A 24,810-nucleotide genomic window follows, 5' to 3' on the forward strand; every position below is an offset into this window, starting at 1 on the left:
GTTTGGTTTAAAATGAGCATCTCCACATTTGGTGTAGAACAGAGAAGAACACTGCTTGGCATTTTGAACATAAGCAATAAATCCACACAAATAATTAGTTTCAATAAAATCAAAGGGTATAGAGTTATTCAAAATTAAGTCCTCTCTGTTGTAAGCATAATTTTTATTTCCGCATAAATTCAAATGTTGTCCTGTTTTCCTTAGACAAAGAAAACAAGAAGCAATCATCATTTTCACTTTTTGGATTATAAATCTTTTCCCCAAATCGTCGTAGCTTTTTGATTTCCATTTCAATCCATGACCATAAAGGGATTAAAAATTATGAAGGCTTAAAACTTCTTTAAACTGCTTTCAAATTCTCAGTCACTGGGACATTAAATTATATTTTAAAATGCAGATTTAAAGAGGAAAAACACTGAAAAATGGAAACAAGACCCACAGGAAACCTGCTGCATATACTTAGGAGACGCTACAATTCAGATATATTTTCTCACTAATTCACAGCTTGTCTTAAAACCAAAGAACTGGAAATCTTAGTAAAAAGAAATCAAGCTAAAAATGGTAGATACCTTGAGACAGCGAGGTAGCTAAGCATGTTCCTGAGTCTAAAGCACATAAAACTTAAACTCAGTGCACTGGAAATTCCTAAGTATTTTGTTTACTAAGGTCCATGGGATGAGTGGTAGATATCAATTGCCATTAACACTTTTTGTGATCAAGAATCACTGTCAGCTGACACAGATCTCAGTTTTCTCTCCTTTTACTGGTGGAATCACACCAACTTGTTGTAGCTGAGCTTGTAGCTAAAACCATCAGGGTGCAGATCTTTTCTTCAAAACAGCTGCATCATCTCTGCCCATGAGAACAATTCTGCCACCCCAACTTGTCTCATGCCACTGGCAAATTTGCTAAACAAACTCTTTTTTTCCCCCTCTCATCTCTAATTTCAGAACAACAAAGCTGAGGCAAAGAAAGAGACAAATCTGCTAATTTTTGCAAGCTATGTTTTGAAGGTTGGAGAAGGAAACTGAAAAGGATGTGGTGTTGATTTTAGCTTAGGTGCAATATTTGTTTGAAGTCATATTCAGGAGCCTGAGAAGACATGCTAGATGCTCTCATGCAAACACAGGATTCGATGGGAAGTCTGTTAAGTTTTTGGCTAAGTGGGGAAAAGGGAGGGAAGGAATTCTTTGTGAGATGTAGTCTTAAGTAAGTAAAATCTTAAAAAACAAATGCCAGATTTTCACCACTATTTTACATATTATTCTGTGGAACTCTAGAGGTGACAGACAATCCACTCAAAAATGAAAGCCTGTCACACGGGAGAGAGCAGAGAGCACTTGGTGCATATCTGGGCAAACATCTTTGAACCTCACAGATCCATTAACCAGATCAGTGGCAGTCAGAGCATTTGCAGGATTTTTGTTTCACTGTTTCTTCCAGATCTTAACATCTTTTAAAGGACCATGATGACTGAGTGAGCCCAAATACCAGCCTGTGCCAAGCAGGCTGGTGGCTGCAGGGCCAGCCCTTGTGCCCCTTGAGCTTGTATGGTCACCCACTACTGTGAGACTGAAAGGCACAACTGTGCAAAGATAACCTTTCATCTCATTTTCTCTTTTTTTTTTTTTGCAGTTTTCATGCCCTTCAGAGAACAAGAAAAGGAAAAACTGAGAGGGAATCTTGTAGATGTGTATAAATATCTTCAGGGATCAGAGCATGGACTAGGCTGTGCTCCATGGTACCCAGCAACAGGACAAGAGGAAAGGTGCAGAGACTGATGCCCAGGAAGTTCATCCTGAACATGAGGAAGAACTTCTTTTCCAGAAGGGTAACAGAACATTGAACAGATTGCCCAGAGAGGCTGTGGAATCTCCTTCTCTGGAGAGATTCAAAAGCCATCTGAACACAATCCTCAGTAATGTGCTCTGGCAGAGAAGCCAGCAGAAAAGATTTCACTCAAAACTGTAAATCAACATATGCCACCTTACCTTCCAAATGTTCTGTTGTAACCAGTCCTAGTGCTACCATGAAGGCAATTTTCTAAGGAAAAAATAAATGGGTTAGATTTTCTATTATAATGATCATGCTAAGCAAATAAATAAAATTAGCATTGACAGAATAAACCCAGTAAAATTCTTTTAGAAATTTATCTTATTTGAATGCATAGTAATGTAAAGAACTTTAACTGAAGATTTGCTTGAGATATGCCTGGTTCTCCTATATGACTATATAAACTCAAGCAGTTCAAAGATGTCTGAAGTCAGTGCTAAATGACTCCTGATCTTACACAGCACATGACCAATATTCAGGCAATTCAATCAGTTCAATTTCACATTGCTAGCTGGATTGTTACTCAGTTCTTTAGTGAAGTAATTTTGTATTATTTTTTACAATCTGGACATGACACACTGCTTTTATTGGATATGAGCAAGCTGTATGAAGTGAAACAAGCATGAACTGTACAACATCAGACATCAGAAGTATATTGAAAGTCCCTTCCCATAAAAAAAAACCAAACCAAAACCAACCAACCAACCAAAAAAACTCCCAAAAATTTCTCTTCCCAAGTTTTAAAAGCAACATCATGTGCACGGATTGTGAAGATATATACTGATCCAACATTTTTTCTCAATGGGGAGTGAACAAACATCTCCCACTGATACTGGAGAACTCCTTTTGCAGCACGAAATCTGATCTAAAACATTATTCACAACTCTTCTAAACTATATATGCACAAAACGTATCTTCATAATTAAAAAATCTTCAGAACATGCTGATGCAGTGACAGGACAAGTATTTGAGCAGATTCTAAATTTTCTGTCAGTAATTTCTCACTGGAAAATGTTTCCTTGCAGAAAGGTTTTGCTGAAGTTTTTATCGCATGTTTTTGATGAAAACTGAAATAACACTGTGTTGTTCCAAGCCCAAACTGAACTGAACTCCTTGGTTTTCAGTCACATTTGTGGGGCTTTGGGGGCCTCCTCTTTCTGCTGTGCTGAATGATCTTGTTGGATTTTCATGAGGTTCAGTTCCACAGGAGAGACAATCTGACTGTGAAACTCAAGCTCTTGGGAAATCCAAGCAAACAAAGCCCACAGTCCAAGTCTGAGGAAGTGTACAAAGACCATAGGAAGATGCAATTATCATACCTCAAATAAAATGTTTAGATTTAAGTCCAACTAAAACATAGTGTTTAAGCAGTAGAAGGTCAAACCATCGTTTCATTCAAAGAGTGTCAGGAGAACATGTTTCAACACTTCCAAGCCAAAATTAGTCTGACCTTCTTGTTTTGTGAAATGCCTGATGATTTAATATTTCATTTCAGGATAAAATCATCTAGTAAGTCACCAGAACTACAATTTCTTTTCAATTTTGACTTTCACTTAGTGAAATTGTGGAAGCAAAAAATTCCTTATTTTGTAGATGAAAAGAGCTAACTATTGGGTGGGTTCATCAAAATCAGAGGGTTAGGATTGGACATCTCTACCACTCATGCATCTGTGAAAATACCTTTGTCAAACAGATGAACTAACACCCATGTAAGACAGAAATACTTCCTTTCCACAACCTCAAGAGATTCCTTCTCTCCAGGTAGATTAAAAAATGGTGGTGTAGAATTTCCTCACTGGCAATTTAGATATATTCACACTGTATTTCTGCCTTCCATATCAGTGGTAATTACACACACGTGTTCATTTGCAAGTCAGACCTTGATTTCAGTAATATTCACTCCTTACATGCCTGAAACACCAGCCAGGCACAGTAGGGGCCCCACACCTGAAGGAAAAGATGAATATTTGATCCACTGTGCAGATCTGAGAAGAAAATTATCCAACTGATTAGGATTACAAGCTTCACCTCAGCCCTGTCAAAAAGTAACAGTGGCAGGATACTTCTCAGCACTGTGAGCAAAAGTAATGACAATTTTAGGGATAGAACCAGGAAGCTGGAATGGTTAATGTGTGTTTTCTCAATGGAGTGCAGAATTCTTGCATCACCCCAACATTAAACTGTAGGGAAAGCACACATTTTCTGATGCCTCAACTGAAATTTGTGTACTGCAATGTCTGCTAAACAATTTCCTCTCTTCATGCTGAAATTGTTTGAATATGTATCTAACCAAATGCAACATACTTGCTTAAAATATGAAGAGCCATCACAAGTGGACTTGATAATTATCTCATGATTAAACACAGGAAGTGTTAGTTTTTATAGTTACTTGAAAGATGGTTCCTTTTAAAAAAATCCCAGTACAGGCTGTATTCTTTTGAAGAAGCATATTATATTAACAGCCTATTTGTTTTTATGGGTTTTGCTATTTCACATCTCTGCTGTTGATTGGATGCCACTCAAAATCTGACTTCCACTGCAAAACTTTTATTTCAAATGTCACAGGGTCTATTGTTTGTCCTCTGTAGAGGAAGTTACAAAGGCAAGGCTTCATTTTCTCCAGATTTTCAATCCAGGTTTAATACTAGCATTTAGTTCACAATTGCCATGTGTCTCTCTCGTGCTCAGGAAGAATTAGAACACCAGTAACTAAATAACCAGCATTTATGGCAGTATTTTTTCTTTTTGATAAAAACATTTTAGAATGAAAGTGTTGCCAGATAGTTTGCTAATATGAATTGTTAAATGATCAAAATGGTTTTGGCAGAATTCTGTTTCTCTCTGTGTCGAACTCAGGTCTCTTCAAGAAAAAAAGAAAAGATTAACCTCCCCCCAAAAAATGAACAAAAAACCCACAAAAAATAACGTCCAGGATATTTTCTCCCCAGAGGAGCAGCTCCCTTTTGTAATTATTCCATTTCTTTACAGAAGTCATCCTGGTGGGAGAAGGCTCACCACTGGATCCATCACCATTGTTCTCCATCTCCTGCTGATGGGAATGAGTGGGTGGCCTTCTCCTCCTCCTCAGTCCATGATCAGCTTCAGGGCTCACCAGCAGGATGACCAAGCCAGGAGCTAAAGACAGTAATTATCCTTGCTTTTCTCTGTTTGTTCTGGTACACTCAGTAACTGCATGTGGGATTCGTGGTACTGGTAAATCTGGTTATTTCTAGTTAGTTCATTTCAAATTGTCAGTGTAATTTGTTAAATCCCAGTCTCTCCTAACTAAGTTCTCTACAGTGCCATATTGGAGTTCCTGCCTCAGTTTTCAGCTTTGAAAATAAATAAAAGTGAGAAGCGCCTTGAGTGCCTGTTTTCTTTTTAAAAATACCATGCTGTTTTTGCTTTAAACTTAATCATCTGCTTATAAGCAATGAGTGCTTTCAGAAATACACAGAATGTCTTTTCATGAAGCAAAACAAAGATTTTCATAAAAGCATTTCATTTTGTAATTACATGTTCTATTTATGTCATTACATGTATTTATACTAATTATGATGTTAGTTCTAATTACACTAATTGCATAAATACATGATAATCAACTAAAGTTTACTTTCAAAGAACAAAAGAAATTAACTCTAGACCTACCTATTTATGGCTGTGCCACAAATCTATGAAAAGAACTGTCATAGTTTAGGGCACAGTGTCAGCACCCTACCCAGAAAATTAAGGTTTTTGAGAGCTCCAGTAAACAGGGTAGGAACAGTGTCTGTGGTTAGAAAAAGGTTCTTGAGATATTCTAGTTAGCAATGTAATGAAAATCTCACATTTCTGAATCCCATATCAAAAGTGTGCCCAGTCCAATTGCCTCCTCCTGCATCTCTCTGGAAGGCTTTTATTCATTATTCTTCCATGGGGAAAAGTTACAGGCAAAGAAAAATTGATGTTTTTTCTTCTTAGCATTCTGTTTCTAAGCAGGGCCTACTGGTCTTTCTGCCCATAAGGTGCTACAAAATAAAGAAGTTTTTGGAAATACCTGTCTAAACAAAGCAGAACTCTACAATCCCATCATTCTGTGGTAATGAAGATTCATATAAGGGTCAGATTTTAAACTTGGGAGGTTTCCCAAGCATAGTTTTGCAGAGCTTCTACATAGAGCTGTGATATTTTGGGCTAAAATATTTATCCTTAATACTTTTTAACCATATTAACCTCCTAAAATGATGAAAAAAATTGACCACATGCCTCAAGTAACATTATTTTGTAATAATCCTCCTAAACCTACAGCTCCAAGGATGCTTTTGTGCTATACATTTATTAGACAAGTGAAGTTTAAGATTTCACAGGAGCTGAGCATTTCCACAAAATAAGCAGATTCAGTCTGTATAACTTCTCAACCTGCCCTAAAATTACACCCAATACACCTAATATAATGTAAACATACCCAGTCAAAACCCAAAATGTCTGTTAGAGGGACCCTATTTCTACAAGAAATTGCAGTTTATATTTCTAGTTTAAATCAAAATTATAACTCCAAAAAGAGATTTAGTCTCATTAGCCATTTTCTACTCTCTTACCCAATTTAAAGGATTTTAATGTACTTCAGACTAGAATCTGTATACATATGGGAAGACATATACACAGCAAATGCAGGAAACTATTAATACAATCTAAAATTTGCAAGATTCATTACAAAGAAGATGTTAAAAGTTCAGTTTACAAAATACATGTTAATTCCACCTCATACACAGCCTCTAAATCTGATGCCTTATGTTTAATAACACAAAAGAAAATATCTTAAGGCTGTATATACACCTTTCACAAGAAATCCAGCAACAGCCATGGGGTGCCTAGATTATTATGAGACCTTTAGGTATTATGAGACCTCCAAGTCTCACATTTTGTGACAGTGGAAGGTTTGAATGGTGCAAACCAAACTTGTCAGGGCACTCGCTGGCAGGGAAATGACCCTGATTGCAGAGACTGAGAGGAGAGATGAACAGCTGGCAGAACCACAAGCACAAATAAAATAATCTCATATGCACAAAGAAGAATGTTTAGATTGGCCCCCATAACTTAATCATATTGTAGCTCATTTATTAAAAAATTAAAAGAAGAAAAAAATCACCTCTGGATTTTCCTCCTTTTTCTTTTTGGTAGCAGGCAGTCCCTGAGCTGACTCTTCAGGAGATTTCTTTGTCTCCAGTTTACTTTCTGTCTGGGTTTGGACTTGAGGTTGAATAATGATAACCTAAAAGACAATGTACAAATAAGAGAATTCACTATATGGAACTGGATTTTTCTGCCTGAAACCTTTGAGTCCACTTTGAAGGGTTACTTGATAGCCTACAAGAAAGAAATGGAAGTCACAAGTCAAAAGCATAAAACAACAGGATACCTAGGTTAAGGTTCTAAATCCATACTTAAGTTTCTAAAAATTAATTCTTACTGGTGCATTACAAACCTGCTGCAGCCTAAGTCACTTGATCAGTGCCTCTGAAAATTAGGACACTTTCTATTTGGAGGACTTGTGAAAGTGGAAGAGAAGCCATGCTTTAGCACTTGTGATAGTGATCTTAAGGTCTTTCCTTTGATTTTATTTTGTGTACAAGTAGAAGAGATGGGATTACTAAGCTTTCAAACCCAGTTTGATCTCAGTCATACCAGTGTTTTTTCAGAGTAAATAAATGGGGATGGGAAAGAAGGTATTCCTCATGGAACTGAGATCAGACTTCAGTCCTCAGCCTTTACTTGTTATAAGCAGTGGATGTCCAGTTTTCCATAAATTAAATAAAATTAAATTTAATTTAAACTAACTTTAGGTCTTGTTTAGAACCTATAGGAATTACGACACAGATTTCATTCACACATTTATGGCAGTATATCCAGCTGCTTATATTTGAATTATATTTGAATTTGATTTACATGATGTAGGTCACATTATCTAGAAGCTATAAATTAAAAGGAATGAATTTCTGCCCACAGAGCTACACATATGAATTCATACCTATAATCAAAAGGACTGTGGAAGCTTCAAAAGGACTTCCCAAGGACTATCACCTTCTAGATAAAGATTATTAGATTTGAAAACTAGGCCTTTTCCATCTACTTCCTTGCTAATTTTCAATCAATGTTATTTAAATGTTAGATACATTATCTCAGCTCAGTCACTCTAGAAGATTCAAGAGCACAAAAATGGATGGATTTGTGAGCCAGCAGCCATTTTTAATAAGAGGAAAATAATTTATATCAAAGAAATGGGGAAGAGATGTCTGCTTTTATTTACCTCAAAAGCCATCCTACATCCTATATATTTTTTAGCACTGTATGAGAACTTGTGCTGCCAACAAGACCAAAAAGTAGCAGGATCTCAGTAGTAAATTACAGTGAATGTCTGCCTGGTACATTAGCAGCCTGTACGGAATCTGTATCTGGTATAAGAGTGGTGAAGTTCTTGCATTCCAATGTTGAAAAGCAGTACAAAGATGAAAGAAGTAATTCATAGCTTGATTTTTTTCTTTTTACTGATTCATCTCCTGTGAGTTCTGAAACCCTGAGCTCTCATTTCATTTGGTCTTCCCCTGAAAGAGCAGAAGGGAATCTCTGATTATTTTTTGTACTCCCAGGGTCAGTCAACAAACCGAGTATCACTGTGTCACTGAAGAGGGAGTCCATAGGAAATGTGAGCCTGTACAGAATTCAGGGATTTCATTAGTGAGGATTGGCTTAAGGAAAGAGAAATTCATATTAACAGAAAGTCCTGTTAATATCAGTCTACATAATGATGTATTTTGTTCTCAGTAAAAAACAGCTTGTACACAGATAAAAGTCCGCTAGCTTCTATGTGTCCATGTAAGAATTCCCCCGTTGCTTTCTGATTATTTTCTTTGAGAAGAACCACTGACAACACTCCCAGGGCAATATTTGCTCACAGCTGCAGCACAGCTGCTGTGTTTGCTGCCTGGGAACTCACCTTGCTGTCGGCACTGATGAGGAGCGGCTGCACTTTGATGCTGTCGTTGACCACCGAGACAGCGGCGCTGGTGCTGATGGGAGCTGCATTGCTGGGGGACGTGGAGATGATGGCATAGGCCACCCCAGCACCACTCAGAGGGGATGACAGGGCTGCAGGCTCAGTGACACTTTGGGACGGGCTGCTGTGCGTCTGTCCATGGCTGACGGTGTTGTTGGCGGTGGGGAGGGCAGGGCTGGGGTTTTTGATGCTCACTATGGTTGCCTTCTGGAAGGTGGGAGGCTGCTTGGAAGGTTGGTCTCTGCACGGGGAGATTGGGAGGCTGTCTGGAATCAGGGTCTTTGGCCTAACCTGCAAACAGAGAGACAGGTGTTATCAGTGAACAAACACTGCACACCATGTGTTCTGCCAGTAGCATCTCTAATTGCATTCACCATGGACCAGGAGCATCTAGAAAAACAGATGGTAGCAACTCCGAGGAGCCACCACTTATAGATATATTCCCAGCTCTTCTCAACTGGGTCATTTTGAAGTTCTCAGCTCACCACAATGCTAAATAAGTGAGAAGAAAGTCAAATCCTTATTTTGATCAGCACACATCCATACAAATGCTAGCCAAGTCAAATCCAGTTCTCTCTGCTCATACCTGCAGCACAGCTCCTCTGTTTGCTGCCCATGTGTAAGCCAAAACCTTTGCAAAGAATGGAAAACCCAGGTGCAAAAATTTCCTGTTCTGAAGGACACAACACTTTAGCTATGAATTAAGGAGAGGGAGCTGTATCTTTAAGGGAGTTGTGAGAAAGCATTTACAGGGACAGTAAAGTATATGCTTTTATACTGGTGGATTGGTCAATGAACAACCTCATATGTTTAAGACATGCCATGTCAAATGGAGAAGAGATCAGTCACACAATCACTTAACTCACAAAAAAAAAATAAAAAGAGAGAGGGATACAAGAAACCCACAACCACCAAACATCATATTTTGTTGCAGTAATTAAAGAGCTAACTTGCAGCTGTGGGTGGATGCAGGAGGAACTTCCAGGAATGGAAGAGGACACTTTGCCCTGCTTTGCAACAGCTGGAGCTCTACCCAGAGCCATGAATGATAGCAGCAATCAATTGTTTTCAGCTAATGTGATGTGTTTCCAGTGGTGTAATTAATGTTACCCAGTCAACATGGCTCTGCCTTAACAACATGTTAAGTACAGCTCAAGGACTGAAAATAAATAATTTAAAATGCTTCACATGGAGTTAACTTCACTCCCAGCTTATTCGTTAACACAGCTGATAACACAGTCAGTTCCCTCCGTGCTTATTTAGTCCTGTCACTTCTTGCACCTTCCATACTGTGAAACAAAATGACAAGTTCTAACAGACAAACACGGGAAACAGCTGCCTGTGTCACCAGGCTGGAGTCTACAGGAGCCCTTCAAATGGTGCCAACTTCAATCTTCAGCCTAAGTAAACAATTTTTTAAAAATGCAGGGATTTACTGGTGTGCAGAAAACCATCTCTCAAGGCTGACCATCATCCTCTATTGTGTCAAGAAGGAACCATACCCTTCTGTCCCTACAGCAAATATTAAGGGCAACAACACACACGTTGCCAGCTCTCTGGGTCTCAGTAATCTGTCCCCTAAATACCAACAGAACCCCGGTGGACACCCACAAGCGTACTGGGGAAAGGCATCACAACAATAATGCCCTGGAGAGATGCATCTTAGGCTCCAGACATTTCTCACAGCTCAGGGTGAGGAAAGAAGCCTCCCCCATCGTGCTCTGCAGCACTATGTTAATTTGTCCCAGTTCTGTCCTCCCCATTGGCCCGTTGGCCTTCCCTCCCCCTTTTACCCTTGTATGTTCATGCTCTGGTGAGTTCTCCCTTCCCTGCTTTCCCATTGGTTTGTGTAACCCCACCTATCCACCCTGGCATTCCCTATCCCTATGTACTACCCCTGAGCCCTCAGTTCATTGGATGATGCGCTTCTCCAGCCCCTTTTTCCCAGTATTTATACCCTGGACTCTCCTTCGTCTTTGTCATTGGCTCCTGGACCTCTTCAGCATTGCCTGAAATAAAGCACATTGGAACTGCATGCCTGGACCCTCCTGTGCCTTCACTGCTGAGCTGCTCTGTGTGTCTGTGTGTGCTGGTGCTCCCCTGGCTCCCAGCCCTTGGCACAAGATGCTCTCAGGGAAGGCTGTGTCCAGCACCACTGCAGACCACAACAGAGCCCTGCACCCCTGAGCAGTGCAAAAGTAGTACCAGAGGCACAGTCCTGCGTGGGACAGTCACATTGCCAGCAGCCATGGTAGATGGAAAGGTAAACAGGAGGTTTGCCCAAGGTCCTGCAGACTCATGCAGAGCCAGGAAGCCACTGTGCTCAGCTTACAGCTTCGGGGTGACACTGGAAAGCTGCAGAGACCTGCTGTGAAATGATGGAAAAGTACACAGAACTCCAACAACCACAGTCAAAACACCCTGACAGGACCTGAAGGGTTCTTTGCTCATTTTCTTTATGTAATGATTATCTGACTGGCTTAGTTAAGATACTAGACAAATACCTTGGTCAAGTAGTTTTAGGGAGGACTCTGTACTTAGCTTCATATCCATGATTAGTTAATGGTCTTATTTTCAAAAGTAGTGCACAAAGCACTGGTCTAAACCCATCAGTTCAAGAGTTTCTCTAGCCAAAAACTGTCACGTAGTCTACCAGGATCTACTGTATCTGTCACTCTTAATTGCACTTCTATACTTAATCAAAAGTCTAATTAAAACTAAATGTCTACATATAAGCATTATAATATAGCTATATAATATCTTTTAATATATAATTATAGCTATATAATACAGCTATATAATTATCTTTTCTACTGCATGATGTACTACCTCAGTGAATCCTACATACCCATAATACACATCCTGCAAGTTATGGATGAACACATCTTACTGTGCTGTAAAATAAGCTCTTCCTGCACAGATATTTAAACAAACTTAATTTTCCAAAATACTAAATTCTTTATAAAGTGCTTATTAAGTTTGGAAACTTAATTTTCCAAAATACTAATTTTTTATAAATTCTTTATAAAGAATTTAGCATTAAGTTTGTAAACTTAATTTTCCAAAATTAAGTTTGCAAACTTAATTTTCCAAAATACTAAATTCTTTATAAATTCTCTATAAAAGCACACTGAAATTATCTGATAGGATGTACCAAACGGGTACATCACAGAGCATATGCTGGGCACTTTCTGCCATCATGTGATACACAAGAGGGATAGCTGTTTTCATGGACTAAGCCTCTGAAAACTCCCTGCCAAGTTTACCTAACCTTGGGAGACCATATTTTATTGCAATTACAGAACAATAAAAAGGGTTGACTAGAGAAACAAAAGTTTCAGGTACTCCTGAGTTGCATTTAGAATTATTTAAAGTGAAAATACATTTATTTCAAGGACCTGCAAGTGTGAATCCAAAACAGAAAGCAAATGTAGAAGCCCCTTGTGCTCCAACACCTATGAATGTTCTCCTCAGAATATAAACAATAAGTGTAAACATTTAATAAACAGCTACATTAAATACCTTTGGCAGAGTGTCACCTAAAATCCCAAACTGCTACAGTTATTTGTGGAGATAAATGGTATCAGCTAGGAAGAGAAAAAATAAGAAGGAAAGAGGTAACATAAATTCCTTTCCCTCGTGGCAAAACTGTTGCTTAAATTTGGGAGATGAAAGGAGGACAGTGGCACTAGCAAAAGTTTGGAAGCTGGCAATCACTGAAGAAGAGGTGGAATAAAACTAGGGCAGGACAGGCACTGCACACACACAGTACCAAAAAGTAATTTTCTACTGAAAGTAGCACAGGTTGGATAACACCAGTCCCTGTCACAGGAGTTACAGAAAAAAAGGCACCAAACTTGAGCAAAAGAGAAGAAAAGAGAAAGAGTGTATGTTACCAAAAGAACACTTCAACTCTTGGCAAGTGCTGCAAGTAACAATTCTCCTGTAGGCTCAACCCTTCTTTCCCCAAGTATCTTTCATTTAACTTGTGACAGCTGTCAAAACAGAATGTGATACTACCAGGGCTCAAAATGCAGAAGAGAGAGCTGCTTCTTGAATATAATGATTTCCTAAATCCATGTTGTTCTTGAGTTTCCTCCATACCCACACTAACAGAAACATTTCATTTCCTGTGGCAATGTTCAGACTAGTGCTTCTCAGATAGCTGCAGGCGAGCACACTTTTCAAGGAGATATTCTCAAATCTGAGCACTCACTAGGTGGCAGCTGTCTGCTTTTCAGACAGGGAAATAAGAGAGTGCCCAATCCTGTGAGATGTTCAGAGTGCTCTTTTGTTCAACAACTTCTAATTTAACATATTTTAAAGAGTTTCAGATCAGGAAAGAATCAGCTCCTGTGACTAACATGACTTGTTGTATATCTCATATTATTAAGCTCCATCCAGATGTCCCTATATGAAGCTCAAAAGGCTGGGACTGGGTTCGGGTTCTGTTTGTTGTTAGAGCCAATGTTGTTGCTGTTTGTTTGTCTTATTATACATACTAGTAAAGACCTGTTATTCCTATTCCCATATCTTTGTCTGAGAGCCCCTTGATTTCACGATTTTGATAATCCAGAGGGAGGGGGTTTACATTCTCCATTCCAAGGGAGGCTTTTTCTGCCTTCTCTAGCAGACACCTGTCTTGTAAACCAAGACAATCCCAACAGGTGAGCCACTCACCTGCTGTAGTAAAGAAAAATAAGGTAAGAAAGAAAATCTCTTACAAAAGAAGCACTCAAGATCCAACCTATACAGGTATGGGGGAAAAGGAGAAGGGAGGAAAGTCACACAGTTCCTCCAATCTCTGTGGGCAATCCTATGTAGTCCTAAAGGACAGGATTTAATTAGAGCAGTTACATCTGTGAAGATCTGCAGGTGCTATGAGAATTGTTAAGGGCATTTCTGGTAAATGTGTTCTCCCTCAAGCCTAGGAAAAAAGGGAAGTTAACATGGAGTACTTCAATTACAAACCCAAAAGGGATCACTGTGATCCTCCAATTCACAGGCTGGCCATATAATTTCTCCCAGAAACTGAAGACTGATTTTAAAAGAAAATACTAAAGACTTCTTAATGATGACCTCCAGTAAATTGTTAATTTTTTTTTCTGCTTTTGCCTGGCATTTTATAGCAAGGTTGAATTTGCCTAACTTCAGCTTCCAGTCCCTGGATCTTGTTCTAGCTTTGTCAGCAACACTGAAGAGCCCTCCCCTCCCCTGTATCAGATATCAGCTGGATCATGCTCAGCATCCATCAGCCCTTCATACTAGCAGGGCCCATCTGTATGAAAGTAAGTTTTTCAGCTCAACACAATATCACATTGCCTTTGAGAGAAAGACCATTATTCACACTTTATTTTCACTTCACCCTTGTACTCAGAGCTTGAAAACAAAAACTTAAAATGGATTTGGCACAATTCATATGTCACAGAGGCAAAGTGCTGGGAGCAGCAGCCAGAGCTTTCATTCTTGAAAACTTTAGAGGATTACACAGAAAACATTAGCAATGGCTGATAAAATGAGTGCAATATGGGGTAATCATATCCTTCACCAGAATGAACAGATGTACACAGACTTCAATAAAGCTGTGTCTATTTATGCCAGCTGAGGACCGACTCCCTCCCTCTTCTTTTTGATCAGTAAAAATTAGGCAAAAAAAATTTTTCTCCTTGAATTTACAGCAATGACAATCCCTAAAATCCAGGTTGTCCCACTCACTCAAATACTTGAGTTCATTTTAGTTCCTTTCCCAATAAGCTCCTCTTATCTTCAGCCTGGTCTAGGACCACTGTCAAAATAGACATAGTTTATTTTCTCCCCACAGGGAAGATTTCTTTCTTTTCTTCCTTCCCCTTCATGGGGCTACATAAAAAGGAAGTTACTCTTCATTGTAGAAAGCCCAGGCAAGGTGACCCAGAATAAGTGAATCCCATGTTCACATACAACTTAGGCCTCTCTTTAGCATATCCCTGGAATATTAGCCTGTGAACCTACAGAAAGATATTGTGAAATGCAGGGCAAAACCCAAGGAGCAGCTCCAGCCCACATTTTCAATCCTGCTACACTGGATGGAGCAGACCAGGGAAGAAACATTAATTTGATCAAAACAAAATTGAGCAGAACTCAGCAAGGGCAGAACTGCAACAAGCCCCTCAAAACAAACCCTGGTCTCTCAGTTTACACACACCACCACCTAGGAGCCACTCAGCAGTATTTTCACATGTGTTCAAATTGCACACACTCAATCAGGCATCTCCCAGGTGCTGTGTACCTGCCATGATTTGGTATTTCAGTTGTTAGTCATGGACTGCTAACTTAAGTGTAAAGGAGATGACATGCAGCTAATAGAAGTCCTGGGCAGTTTATAAGAAGGCAAAACAATCTAATTTAGTTTTCTTCTCCTTCATCTTTGCTTGATACTAATGGATGTTTTGCTGAGAAATGGATGTTTTGCTGAGAAGGATGTTTGAGTGGGAATCTGCCAGCTCTGCTTTTTGTGGATGTTGGCATAAGGCAGTCAGGTGGGAGCTCTTTATTAAAAATGTTATCAATGTTTTGAACACTGGGTTGGTCTTACATGGCTTGGGTTTTTTGGAGGAGGGAAGAAGCCAGCCACAGAAGTGATTTTTCTGTGGGAATCTGCTAGAAGCTGCATGCCTGATAAAACCAATTGCAGGCTGGCTCTGAAAACAGACGTGCTGCTAAGCCAATTGATGTAGTTAGTAATGCCTCTGTGATGACATATTTAAGAAAGAAAAAGCGTGTACAATTCCTCTTTTTTCTTTTGAGGTGTAGGGAGGCGGCTGCCAGAGGGGCCATCCCAGCACTGGGAGCAGTAGACCAACTTTGCCACAGACCAACCTATTTCTTCTGTAGTACACAGTAGCAGCCCAAAACTTTTTTGTGTCTCTAGAAGTTGTTTTCCTTCCAAGAACTCTTCCAGAAGCCCTACTACTAAGGAAGCCAGGAGCAGTACCTAGGTTTGGTACACATGTGAAGAGAAGCAGCAGCTACCAGTAGAAATGTGCTCATGAGAATTATGACATGAAATTTGAAAATGGGACAGTGTTTTTAACACATGGAGACTGGCTGGGTTCACATGGCACCCAGTGAAGAATAAACACACACCAAGATAACAGAGCTTGTCTCAGGGCAGACAAGTGACCACATTCAGACCCTACTGAATTACACATGTTAAAGTGTCTTGGTTTGAAAAGACAGGTGTCTGCTAAGGAAGGCAGGAGCCTCCCCTGAAATAGAAAATGTAAAATTCTCCCACCAAATTGTTATAATTTTGAAATTAAGGGGGCTCTCAGCAAAGATTTGGGAGCATGAATAACAGTACTTTATTAGGAAAGAAAAGAAAATAAAAATAAAATAAATAATGCAGTAATACAAAACAACACTGACAGAGTCAGAATACGACCTGACACCCTGTTGGTAGAAGTCCCATTAAATGGTGGCTGCAGCCCTCCTGCAGTGCCAGGTGTGGTTCTGTTGGAGCAGGGATCCTGTAGAAGGGTGGAGTTTTCCTCTGAAGGTACAGTGGTGGTCTAGGTGGGCCTGGTCTTCCTTAGAATCCAGTGGGAAAGAGCTGCTCCTCTGGGAATCCAGTGGAAAAGGCTGCTGTGGTCTTCCAAACCTCAGATTCTATCCAGGTAGGAATCCTCCCCTGGGTGGAGCATCTCCCAATGGGATGATGTAATTTTATCAGTCATGCAGTGGGACTCAATGGTCCATTAACAGAAGAGATCTCCCCAAAGGGAGGATGGGTTTTGGAAGAGATGAAGAAAACTGCTCAATAGAAGATAACTGCCCCATCAGATAGGAATAGAACACACACATCCATTTCCAACCTAAGCAAAAAAGTCACTGCAGAAGATATAAACTAAGCAGTGTCTGACAGCAGAACTTGGCAGAGTTGACTGAAACATACATATTTCACCTGAGGCCCTGTGAGTACCTGTTTGCTTTCACCACTAACCTGTGTGATCCCTCCAATGCAGACACTGCTCTGCTCTAAGCAGCAGTGTGATGAGCAAAGCCATCCCAAACTGTGCCTTCAACCAGCACTGGAAAGATAGGTCAGGGAAATAGCATTGTAATCTGATTTAACTGCCATTCAAAATGTCACAGTCTCTCCCTCCATTAATTTGAATGAGGATTGCACTAGGCCCAAATTACTGACAATAAAACGGGATTTATTTTAATATTTTTACCTTTTCATTTAAAATCTTCCTGTTGAAGTACAGCAAATCACATTTCACATGTACCTCTAGGTGGCTACAGTGCAACTTGGATTTGTCTGTAAACCAGTTCAAAATAAACAGAATATTTGCTCTGCAGCTGGATATAGGAACTCAACCTGACAGAATGCCACCCCCTCCTTAGAGCAGATGGTGCCATAAGGAAGAGGAATAGCTCCAGAGTACCACAGTGTTTAAGTAGAGGACCTCTAGGATTTTCTTCTTAGAGTGCAGTGGAGAGTCTGCAGTTTCAAAGCATCTTACTCAGCTGGAGACCTCAAAGACCAAAGTAAGAAGAGAAAGGCTATCTGGAATTAGCTTCTCAAACATCACAGCTCACTTATTTGATGAAAGCAAAAATACCTTCATATTTAGGAAAAAACTAACCAACAAACCAAACCAAAAAAACCCAAAAAACAACACAAATGTCTGTCAAAGAAGCTTGTTTTGGCAAATAATTAATGCCTAAAATATTGTTTGTATTGTGGAAAGAACTTGTAAGTAATGTTTGTTTGCTCACCACTTAATTAGCAGTTCTGAGTGATGTGATTTTGCTGCCATTTGTGAATGTGCAGATTTTGAAACTTCATTTCCCAGATGGAAAAGCTTCCAGGGGGTCATATCATAAACCCATTTAAATGAACAAAACAAATGACAAGTATCTGTACTAATGTGGAAAATGAGGGAAGCTGTTACTATTTTATGTAACTCTTGTTAAATGCCTCATTTTACTTGTGCGGTATGTTTTTTTTTGCATAGGGGTAAATCAAAAGAGGCTGTCAAGATGAGGAGCACTAAAGTGTTAAATATATCAAACTCCTTTAGACGTGATGAGGCCTCAAAATGGATGAGTCCTCTCTTTCTGTCCAGCCAGCATGGTAATATTTATGCCTACCTGTAAATCTGAAGGGAATCTGAATCCCAAAGAAATAATGAGACTGGTCAAAAGGAGAAATGACAGGGAGCAGTTGGTGTGCTGCCAGGAATGCAGATACTGACTTGGATTTTTCCCAGTTATCTACATGCACCTGAGACAGAAGTGTAATCTGTCCAGCTTAGAGGAAAGGCACTCCCAGATGAAGATTCACATGTAAGTAGGCTCCTAAAATGGCAGGAATCCCAAAAAGGCTCCACCCAGGCCTTTCACTGCTCCACATACCTGCAGAGAAGCAGCACATGCAGCCAAAAAAGATTAAATGAATGCAACTGTACCTGCCACTGCACAGCTACACCTGGACTCACTGCTTGAGTAAATGGAACACAGCTGCTGGAGCACAGAAGCCTTTGCTGCTCTGGTTTCATTGTCACAACTAGACTTGTCACAACTTCACTGTCACAACTAGACTTGGCAGAGATGGACATTGAGGAAGGTTCCATCCCTTCCAGAACAAGATTGAGCCACAGATAACATCTGAGTCTGGACACTGCTTTCATTCCCTGTGAAATATTCCAAATTCTTGCTAGAGGAGGGACGAATATGGTTCTGCTGTCCCAGTAATTTGCTGTTACATGGGCAAACAAAGTAATGGTTTGAGCAGGTGCCAAACTCAGCTGGACTCAACTTGTTGGTATGCTTAGGAGATGGGAATTTGCATCTCCAAAGTCAGTCCTAGAATGGCAGGATTGTGCCAGTAACTCAGAGCAAGGTATGGGGCCTTGCCTGTCACCCATGGGGACAAAAGGAGGTTAGTGGCCAGCCTGGTCAGTGACCAAGTCTGATGAATAAAAGCTGAAGACATGGACTGTGACTGGGTTTAATTCTGCATTATTTCCAGCTCCTACTGGAAGATAATATACACCTCTTAATTTCCAAAATAATTTTTTCTTAGGTGCTTGTTTTCACAACACTACAAGGAAGAAGATGTTTTTACCATAACACCTGTGTGGCATCACATGGCCTTGCTTCCTGGAATTTTTATATTTCCATCAGAAGTTTCCAATTTTCCTGGACCAGAGCAGTGAGGGCCACAGTGGGAGAAATATATTTATACTTAATAATCATTACTGTTAAGAGGAAACCATAGAACTGCAGCAAAATGCCTATTGAAAATGACATCCAAAAATTTTGAGAAAAAGGATTGAAATGGGGAATAAAGTGCATAGTTATAGAAACAGTGATTGGTGTTCAGAAAAGAAGACAGTTTGAAACCTTTTAAAAAACAGTGAGTGCAACTCTCCTTTCACTCTTGCTCAGAGAATCTTTCCTCAGTCTGGCACCTGGGTTAGCTGGGCCAAAACTTTGTATTGGGATAGATAAGGCAAAAAAGTGAGTGAAACAGAACATAGGGTTAAATCTTGAACAGGAAGGTTAACACTTCGACCAGTTCTTTTAATTACAGCATTGCAGATTTTCACTTTGATTTGTGATTCAACTTTAAAGCATAAATTTACATTCCACCATATGTATTTTGCTCTTCCACAATGAATCTGCATTACATTTTATAGCTTTTCATTGCGCCATCAGTACACACCCAGAAGAATTATTTTTTTCATGGACTGAAGAAAAACACAACTCTGCAAAATCAGTGGGCTGATGCACCCAGGCCTGGACACTAGACAGAAGCAGAGAATATGTACAAAGAAGAAGAGAATATGCACAAAATGACACAACCCCCTCTTTGAAAGTGTATTTTGTACCTGAGGTAGCACTGCTGGTCCTTGTCCTGCCAACCTCTGCAAGGAGCTGACCTGAGGAACCTTAATGGGCACTGCAGTGATAGTTCCCAAAGTCTGTTGGAAGAAAAACATTTGAACACAGCTTAAAACAATTGAAAAGCTTTCCCAGACAGAATTTCTCTGAGCCAGCAGTTCCCTTCCAGCTCTTTTCCCCTTCCCAGCTGCCCTGGCTGAAGGCTCTCTAGGAGGCACCAAACTGTTTTCAAAAAAGATCTGAAATGCACCACAGTGACGTGTATTGGTACAATGATGCATTTCATGGTAGCCAGGGTCACAAAGAAATATTTGCTGTGCCTCAGGAAATAGTAAATACTGAATTATTAAAATGGAAAGCTGCCTATAAATCTACTACAGCACACTGCCACACAACATTCAGCTGACAGCCATTTGGCCAACACAGCATTTATTGCTATCCATGCTTATTTTTGTTACTCACCCTTTTCTTAGTTTTATACCAAATTTATTCAAAGCTTATTTAAGATAGGATAGATTAAGCAGATGGCTTATAAATTTATGATTGGGCCATATATGTAAAGAAGACAGCTAACTTTTCCCATTCAATGTCTTTCATCCCTGATTTCAATTCACAGAGTCATGGAATGGCTTGGATTGGAAGGGACCTTAAAGATCACCCAATTTCACCCCCCAGCATGGGCAGGGGCACTTTCCACCAGACCAGGTTGCTCCAAGCCCCATCCAATATGGCCTTGGACATTCCCAGGGATGGGGAAGCCACAGCTTCTAACCAAAAGTTCTAAAAATACTTTGGTTTACTGGGCAATATTCTTAAGGCAAGGTTTTTGTAACTTTTATCTAGCATTTTGTTATCACTGTTGGGATGACACAGAAATATAAGCAAGCATATGACTGTCATTATAACAGCAAGAGACACTTAGTCACCAAACAGAAAATCTTACCAGACTGTTAGAAATAGCTAATATGGAGAAAAATATAGATTCAACTGAATTTCTCTAAATTTAACTCTGCTCTAAACCAAGACTTTGGATCACAGCCAGCAAGATAAAATATGCTATTATTACCTTAATCTGATAATGAAATTTGTCAGTAGAAAAGAAACTATAACATAATCAGCTCAAGGAAAGTGAAATTGTGTCATATCCATACTGATATGTTCTCCTCAGACCTCACCCACAGAGTGGCAAAACAGTCTATTTCATTCTGTCTCCAGTGTTTGATAAGAAATAACAAGTGTATTCAGGCAGAATATTCTTAATAAACTTCTCCTACAGCATTTATATTTTTACTTCTGCTACTCCTGTCAGAGACATTTGGGGGTGTGATGCTGCATATTCAGCAAAGATGAACATTTGAAGAAGATTTTTTGCCTGATTAAAACAACAAGGAGAGTTGAACAGTTATAAACAGGCAAGACAATTTTTCTTGAGTACTCGTGGATTACTAGTGCCCTGGATTATCCATGGAAAAACATACTCCATTAAAATTCTGTCTCAAGCCAAGAGAAGAGGGAAAGGGGACAGAGAGAGCAGCATTTCCACCCATGGATGATGAAACAAGTAAGTTACACCTTCCTTTAGAAATCAGGGATCTGGAGGAGGATTAAGGAGGGTGAGGAACAGAAGGGGTATTTCTGCCACAGGTTCCTTATAGGGTGATACAGGGACTAAAAACAAGGGGAAGGATCTGACTGAACAACTTCATTGCCCTCTCTACCCTATCACAGCCTCACACATCAGCAAGAATAACTTGATGAACTACTGCAGTCTGGGGAGGAGGAGAAATTGAGCTGCCACCTGCTGCTATGGGCATTTATTAGACTTATCACATCTTCCTGCTTAATATTAGCATGAACTGTAATCAATTCAGCCCAGATTCAGATTTTTTAGGGTAAATACTGAAGTGAACTTTCCAACTCATGCTACAGAAAGTTTATCAAAAGTAGGATCTATATTTTCCTACTGTCCCAAATGAGATTTCTTTCATCACAGGTGAAGTCCAGGGTCTACTTGGAAGTACCAGGGGCATCACTGCTTCTCCTGTGCTGCAGAGATACCCTCTACAGAAAGTTCAAAACAAAAAGTTCTGCCTTCTGGAAAGTTGTGCTTTAAAGGCTGCTGCCTCTGACCTTGCAAACACACATTTTAATATTCCTATTCCTACAAATACACAAGGATTTGCAAAGATTTCCAAACTGGACAACAAAATACATGGTGATTGGCAGGGTGGTGTTCAGTCCAAGGCTGGAACTTGATGATCTTGGATGTCTTTTCCAACCTTAATGATTCTGTGATGCCATTAAAATACAAAGAGCTGACACTGAATGAAATTGGGAACTGATTATAAATATAAGAGTCAAATTACTGAGATGTTAACTAACATAGAGTTATCAATTGTTAAGATGCACAAAAAACTCCATGTCTGAGTAAAAAAGCTCTTCTCTTGTATTACTTTAAATATCTCCAGGGAATAAAAAACAACCAAGCATCTAGAACAGAATGACTGCCTGTCCTGTGAGGAAGGAGGTCATGTCAGCCCCTGGGTGCCTCGCTGGGCCAATTATGGTTCAGGTTTCAAAACAGTGAATGATTGAGACAAAAGAAATGAGAGAACAAACAAGAAACACCACAAAACTACTCTGCACTGTTTCCTCAGCTTCACTTGAAGGCAAAGTCAGGAGGAATCATCTGTGGATAGCGGAGAAATGAACTACTGTCACTTCTGCCTACTGCACTTTCAAAAATTTAATCAGATTTATTTTCCTGAAGTAGCAGTTCTGCAGCAAACATAAAAGTACAAAACCAAATAACTCTTAAATGATGAAATTTTTAGTGACAAAGATGCAGCCTTCTGTTTACAAATGGTTTTATAGTAAGGATCTGTTACTGAATATTCAAGGAAACAATCTCAGTATAGAAATCATATGGCCAAGTTCTGAAAAAATCAGAACTTCAATCTCACATTAATATTAGCACTACATTATGTTCAGACAGAGAGCTATGTAAGAATCTATTTTATTTTTCACTATTTACATTGTTTTGTTACGATTTCCCAGCTTGGGCAATAAATGGCTCCAGCTATTCAAGAATTGGATGACCTCTGTACTTTTCCTGTTACACATTTCATCTCTTATGTCTGGGTACTTCGCCTAGGTCAGTATTGTTGTCTCCCTTTTAGTGATTAAAAACATCTAGATTTAGAGGTGAAACGATAATGGTCAGGGCTAGACTCTTGTGCAGGTGGAAATTCCAGTGTCTAATCCATGTGACTGATTAACTTCATCTCATCCATGCATGGAGACCTCCATAGGAATGGCTCAGTTTTTAGGCAGACCAGGATGTCTCCATGATGATGGGTGAAAGAAGTGAAGCATGAAACAGGGAATCCCAGTTGTGCTCTCTGCAGTGAAGGAGGTGCCAGAATGGGTGGTTGGGCAGTTTGGCTCTGGGTAAAATTTACACTGATTCGTTCTTGTTCAAGCTGTACAAAAACAAGAAAATAAATGGGAAATAAAAACATAAGTCTCTTTATCTGACGTCCTTGGCCACACAATGAGAACTGGACAAATTTCCCATGGCTCAAGCTACGACATGTCAAATCCTGCTCACACTCCCCTTAGTATATCAGCTCCAGTTGGGCCTTCAGCTCAAGCCCATGGGCTTCAGGAGGCAACTACTCAAGATACCTCCCCAACAAACAGAAAAATAAACTTTTGTTCCTCCTGGTAGCAGAGCTACGTGTTTTCATGCCCCAACTGTCCAGGCCATGGTGAGCCTGATGGAGCAAAGATTTGCCACTCACTAATTCCATCCACACTATCGTTTTTATCCATGGGGACCTTTTTCTTTTCTCCTTCTTCTTTTCCAGTTTATCCAAAGAGCAAGGTTGTGCACATTCTTATAAACTTGTAATTAACAAGCTGAAAAGACATTTTTCTGGCAATGCTTGACCTTTAAGCATTTTTGTATGGATTTATTGATACAAGCAGAAACAGTAATTTAAAAGACTATTTTATGAATGTGGAATAGCAGCACTTTAGTAAAGATAAATTTATTTCTACATTTACAGCTCTAAGCATTTTAATGAAAAAGGTCCATAAAAGTCAAAGATATTTCTGAGTCTCTCCTTTGTCTAAAGCTACTTGGGCTTTTCTGGTGACCCTCTGAAACATCTATAATGTGAAGGGATGGGGAAAGTGAAGAGCCAAATTTCAGTTTGCCTCGGGTTTGATTGTATGCATTTAAATCAGACTTACTACTTTATACAGTTGGGTTTTTTTTCAAATAAGAACAAGTACATCACCCTGTATTTCCTACTGTCCAATTCACTAAACTTTACATCCAAAAGCATTTTGGGAGCTCATGATCTTTTGCTAACTCTTACCTCAACCTCCAGCCCTGGACTGGGACAGAAAGCTCAACCACTCCATCCCTCAGTGCAGAGTTACTGGATAATGAACACACGTGACTGGGACACAAGACATTTCCCAGCTCCTGTCTCCAGCCACCTCCACAGGCAGACAGGGATCTGGCATGTCAGGGACATGGTTTTGATTCGGCCATCCACAGATGCTCTCAGACAGGAATGCAGCAGGCCCACTGTGGAGGGGACCTGCAATCCCTGTTGGGTAAACGTCATCCAGCAGCACCTTCCAAAGCGTCATTCAAATTGCAAAAAGAGGTGAAGGAATCCAGATGAAATCATCCTTTTCACTGGTCAGTTTATTCCCTAAGATAATAGTAATAACTTAAAATAGGAAAAACAGCTCAAGTCCCCAAAACAAGAGGACACCGTTGTATTAAAAGGAAAAAAAAATAAAAAAAGCAATTCCTCCCATTCAACCAAAAGAAAATGAAAAATTTAAGAGATATTGCCAAGTGCAGTTATAAAAGAAGATCACTTATCACTGTCATTTCTATTAATGCCTTGCATTGTAACTACAGGAGTAACCAACAGGAGTTGGATTCAATGACCCTTGTGGGTCCCTTTCAACTCAGAACATTCTGTGAACCTCCTATGATTCTCCTGCCATAAATCAACCCCATCCCA

General features: G+C 39.7%; 1 protein-coding gene across 3 annotated transcripts in view; it reads right to left on the reverse strand.

Annotated features, from left to right (window-relative positions):
- Positions 1-24,810, reverse strand: part of PHF21B (PHD finger protein 21B) — a 142,356-nt gene that overhangs the window by 19,087 nt on the left and 98,459 nt on the right. For all 3 annotated transcript variants that reach the window (XM_030959388.1, XM_030959387.1, XM_030959386.1), the window contains 4 exons: positions 19,747-19,839; positions 8,807-9,157; positions 6,962-7,084; positions 1,992-2,043 (listed from right to left, as the gene is read on the reverse strand). In XM_030959388.1, coding sequence (XP_030815248.1) covers positions 1,992-2,043; positions 6,962-7,084; positions 8,807-9,157; positions 19,747-19,839 — 619 coding nt within the window. The remainder of the gene's footprint in view (positions 1-1,991; positions 2,044-6,961; positions 7,085-8,806; positions 9,158-19,746; positions 19,840-24,810) is intronic.

The sequence above is a fragment of the Camarhynchus parvulus genome, chromosome 1A (genome assembly GCF_901933205.1).
Source record: "Camarhynchus parvulus chromosome 1A, STF_HiC, whole genome shotgun sequence".
Classification (NCBI taxonomy): domain Eukaryota; kingdom Metazoa; phylum Chordata; class Aves; order Passeriformes; family Thraupidae; genus Camarhynchus; species Camarhynchus parvulus.